Source organism: Geospiza fortis, unplaced genomic scaffold (assembly GCF_000277835.1).
Source record: "Geospiza fortis unplaced genomic scaffold, GeoFor_1.0 scaffold23, whole genome shotgun sequence".
NCBI lineage: Eukaryota > Metazoa > Chordata > Aves > Passeriformes > Thraupidae > Geospiza > Geospiza fortis.
The window spans coordinates 11,237,916-11,238,526 of record NW_005054303.1 but is presented as its reverse complement, the minus strand read 5'-3'; the positions used below and the strand labels follow the sequence as shown (position 1 = coordinate 11,238,526).

The 611-nt window shown below is 66.1% G+C and overlaps 1 protein-coding gene across 1 annotated transcript in view; it reads right to left on the bottom strand.

The window, feature by feature from the left end:
- SIX1 (SIX homeobox 1) overlaps positions 1–611 on the bottom strand; it is a 3,480-nt gene that overhangs the window by 1,450 nt on the left and 1,419 nt on the right. The window contains exon 2 of the mRNA XM_031066197.1: positions 121–607. Within this exon, the coding sequence (XP_030922057.1) occupies positions 121–607 (487 nt within the window). The remainder of the gene's footprint in view (positions 1–120; positions 608–611) is intronic.

Sequence of the window (611 nt, the reverse complement as noted above, 5' to 3'; positions counted from 1 at the left end):
GCCCTCCTACCCCACCCGGCTCCGCGTGCTCGCCGCGCTCCGGGAGCAGCTCCCGGGGTTCCCAAACGGCCCCCGCACGGTGGAGCAGGGAAAAAGCGCGGATCCGAGGGTGGCACGTACCTTTCCTTTGCCTCCGCCGCTCGGTCCCGTTGCCTTCTGTTCTTGAACCAGTTGCTGACCTGGGTGGTGGTGAGACCGGTGGCTTCCGCCAGCTCCCGCTTCTCCCGGGGGGACGGGTAGGGGTTGTGGGCGTACCATTCCCGCAGCACGCCCCGAGATTTCTCCTTGAAGCAGTAGCTGGTTTCCTCGCCGTCCCAGATGGTGCGGGGCAAAGGGAATTTTCGGCGGACGCGGTATTTGCCGACGGCGCCCAAGGGTCTGCCCCGCAGCTTCTCGGCTTCCACGTAGTGCGCCTTCAGCCAGAGCTGCTGCAGCTTGGGGTGGTTGTGCGCCGAGAACTGGTGGCTCTCCAGGATCTTGTAGAGCTCGCGGAAGTTGCCCCGGTGGAAGGCCACCACCGCCTTGGCCTTCAGGACGCTCTCGTTCTTGTGGAGGTGCTCGCAGGCAGGGAGGGACCAGAGGAACCGCCCCAGCCGCTCGATGTTGCCTCC